Genomic DNA, 3,630 nt, shown 5'->3' on the forward strand with positions numbered 1-3,630 from the left:
TCAGTCGTCGGGGAGGGCTTTACAAGTGAGGAAATTGAGGTGGTTGGCGCTGGGCTGGAGCCCGGGTCGGCCTGCTCCCCAGCTGAAGCTGCTAAACCCAGCAGCGGCCACAGCCGGGTCCTCATCTGCACTCTCTCTCAGCCCTGGACACAGGGCATCACAGGCCTGGCAGCAAAGGCCCCTGGTTTCTTCTTACAGCTTTGGGCCAGCCTTCCCAGCTTCCTTTGTGCATTTCTCATCCTACCTTTTAAAAGTCTCCAGAGCTTTGGACTGGGCCCACTTCTCTTCCGTTGTGACCCTGTCACTGGGAGAGCTTAACCTCCCCCAAGTGGGGCTCACTCCCAGGCAGCTCTTCCTTCAGAGCTGGAGCCCTGGTAGCCTGGGGAGTCCTGGACATCTGCCCCTGGATGTTCCGTGTCTCTGAGGTGGCCCCGTCATTGGCCTGGCCCGTGGGGGTGTGTGAGTTATGGGACTGGGTGTGTGGGTCAGAGGGAGAATGGAAAGGAGGAAGGTTTCCACGCACAACACTGCTTTCACCTCAGTGTGGCCTTTCTGGTCTGCAGGGCCCCGACTCTGAGAACTCGTATGGCAGCAAGCTCTTATGTGGGCCGGGAAGAATCGTGTGTGTGTGTGTGTGTATGTGTGTGTGTGTGTACACGTACAGAGGTTTCTGGGAGCAGAAAACCCTGGTGCTGTTGGGAGTGGGCTGAGGAGGCCAGCCTGTGGCCAGTTGCTCAAAAAATTGACTATTTGGAAGTCATCAGTACTTCCTGTGATGGTTTCTCTGTTCACAACCCAGCTGAGCTACTTTTAAAAGAGACCTTTAAAAGGGTTTAGTGTTCATAATGGGTCTTAAAGGCCCTAAGGGGGTTGGAGTGCTCCTTGGGAGTTGGCTTTAGTGGGGGCAACAGGTAGAGCTCCCCCGACGCCCCCAGGCCCCTGAGGACTCTGAGATTATCGTGGCCCATACAGTGGTGTCTTCGTAGGACCCATCTCTGACCAAGTGGAGCTTTGGCCCTGGTGGCACCCCGGTGCTCTTCCCCAGCCTGCCTCCCTCTCTCAGGTCCTGGGATTCTGAGAACTGGTCACTTCTGCCTGTTCCCAGTTTTATGCCACACCCCTTGGTCAGCTGTCATGCAATCTGGTTTCTTTCATTCAAGGACTCCCGGAAGGGCTTACCCCAGCCCTTGTACCTACACCCCATGATACCCCAGGCTGTCTGTACTCCATGGCCACTGACTCCGAGAAGCCTTCCTGGCTGCCCCCACCAAGTATTCTCTCTTCACTGTTGTCTCATAGCCACGCCTCTAGCTGTGTCCTCGGGCCTCATCCCACACCACCTTTTATTCTCATGAGACTGAGACTTCTTTACCACTGTGACTTCAATGCCCAACACTGAATGAGACAAAGTGGGTGCTAAGGAAAAGTCTGTTGCGGGTATAAATGAATGAGGAACCTCAGGATTGTTTTAGAAGCCTTGGCTGGGCTGTCCCGGATATTGAATGGGGATTAGCAGATGTGAGGTTCTACCTTCACGAGTGTCCTGGGACTCTGATCAGAGGCCTGGTTTTCTCAAGAAGCATGACCTCTGGGGGCGCCTGGGTGGCTCAGTCGGTTAAGTGTCTGCCTTTGGCTCAGGTCATGATCCCAGGGTCCTGGAATCGAGCCTCACGTTGGGCTCCCCTCTTAGTGGGGAGTCTGCTTCTCCCTCTCCCCCTGCCCCTGCTCGTGCTCTCTCTCTCTTTCAAATAAAGAAATAAAATCTTAAAAAAACAAAAAAAAGAAGCATGACCTCTGGATGAGGTCTGAGCCCTTGGCTAACAACTGTCACCCAGAATTACCCTGGGCCAGCTGGGTCCCTGTTCCTCTTTCCTCTTTGGGCTCTACTCTGACCAATCCAGCCTGCTGCGGTCTGGTATCTGTTCCTCGGCTTTCGTGGGACCCAACCTGTGAAATGATAGAAAATATTGGTCTCTGTCCCTGGTTCCTGGCACAGAGCTCCTAAAACTCTTGGAACTTCCTAGGTGATAAGACTGTCTTTTGTTGTAATGAGGCAGCCCTTGGTAGTCTCCTGAATAGCTTCAGCATGGGTGCTGTACACTAGAAAGACCAAACCATGAAACTTTCAGCCCCACCCCTATCCTCTGGGAAGGGGAGAGGGGCTGGATATTGAGTTAATAATGGATCATGCCTACAAAATGAAGCCTCCATAAAACCCCCTGAAGTACGGGGTTTGAAGAGCTTCTGGGTTGCTGGAGGTATGAGAGGGTGGCATGCCTGGTGAGGGCATAGAAGCTTCATGCTCCTTCCCCCATGCTGTACCCCACACATCTCTTCCATCTGCATATTCATCGGTATCCTTTATCCTTTAATGATAAACCAGTAAACCTAAGTGTTACCCTGAGTTCTATGAGACATACTAGCAAATTACTGAACCCAGGTGGGGGTTGTGGAAATCCCAATTTACAGCCCACAGTCGGAAGTATAAGTAACAACCTGGGACTTGCCATTGGCATCTGAAATGTGGGTGTGGGGTCAGTGTTGTGCAACTGAGCCCTAAACACCTGTGGGGCCCGGAGCTATCTCCGGGTAGATAATGTCAGAAGTGAGTCGAATGGCAGGACCCCCAGCTGGTGTCGGATAATTGTTCCATGTGTGATGTCAGAAGTGAAGTGCTGTGGGAGTGTGAGAGTGAGGGAGAAACACAGGTTCGTCCTTCCCCACATCCTCATTATGGGGTCCCGTCCCCAATCTCCTAGCCTCTCCCACCCCCTCCCATCTTACGCTGTCTGCTCGCAGGAGCTGGGGATTTCTGTCTTGTCTGGCCCAGATGGATGAATGCAGAGTCCTGCATGTCCAATTTTAAATGTGCACGGTGTACGTGAGTGCACGTGTGCACACACACACACACACACACACACACTCAAGTAGGACCAGAGAGAAACACTGCTGAGCCAGAGGGACCAGTTTTATTAGATTCCAGCAAGATTATACAGTACATGTTTCATGCAGATTAAATATGTGTCTTCACCACCCCTGGAGGGAGCACTTCCACGGTCAGCTCCTTCCTTGGCATGTCAAGGGGTGAGTGTCAAGGGGAACTCTCAGTATATTCCGCATGGGGGACAGTTGGGATCATGACTGGGGGTAGAGGTGAGATAGTGGGAAGCTGGGGGCCCCTGGGACCTTGAGTCTTCAGAGGCTCGGGGACCACAGGACCTTGGTCTTTGGCTGGTGGTGACACCAGGAGGTCTTGATCTTTCAGAGGCACCGGAATTATAGGAACTTGATTCTTCACAGGCTCAGGGACTACAGGATCTTGATTCTTTGGAGGCTCTGGGACCACGGGGCCTTGATCCTTGAATAGTGCCGGGACCACAGGACCTTGATTCTTTACATGTGCTGCAACCACAGAATCGTGATCTTCCAGAAGTTCTGGGACCGCTCCACCTTGATCCTTGACTGGCTCCGGAACCACTAAACCTTGACTCTTTACAGGCTCAAAGAACACAGGACCTTCCTTCTTTACAGGTGCTATGACTGCAGCGCTTTGATCCTTCAGAAGCTCTGAAACCACAGGACCTTGATCCTTGACAGGTGCCGGGACCACGGGACCTTTGTCCACAGGCT

General features: G+C 52.8%; 1 protein-coding gene across 1 annotated transcript in view; it reads right to left on the reverse strand.

The window, feature by feature from the left end:
- Positions 1-3,091: 3,091 nt before the first annotated feature.
- Positions 3,092-3,630, reverse strand: part of MAP6 (microtubule associated protein 6) — a 71,963-nt gene continuing 71,424 nt past the window's right edge. Inside the window, 1 exon segment of the mRNA XM_021704706.2 lies at positions 3,092-3,630. This exon segment is cut by the window's right edge and continues 14 nt beyond it. Coding sequence (XP_021560381.2) covers positions 3,092-3,630 — 539 coding nt within the window.

Source organism: Neomonachus schauinslandi, chromosome 11 (assembly GCF_002201575.2).
Source record: "Neomonachus schauinslandi chromosome 11, ASM220157v2, whole genome shotgun sequence".
Classification (NCBI taxonomy): domain Eukaryota; kingdom Metazoa; phylum Chordata; class Mammalia; order Carnivora; family Phocidae; genus Neomonachus; species Neomonachus schauinslandi.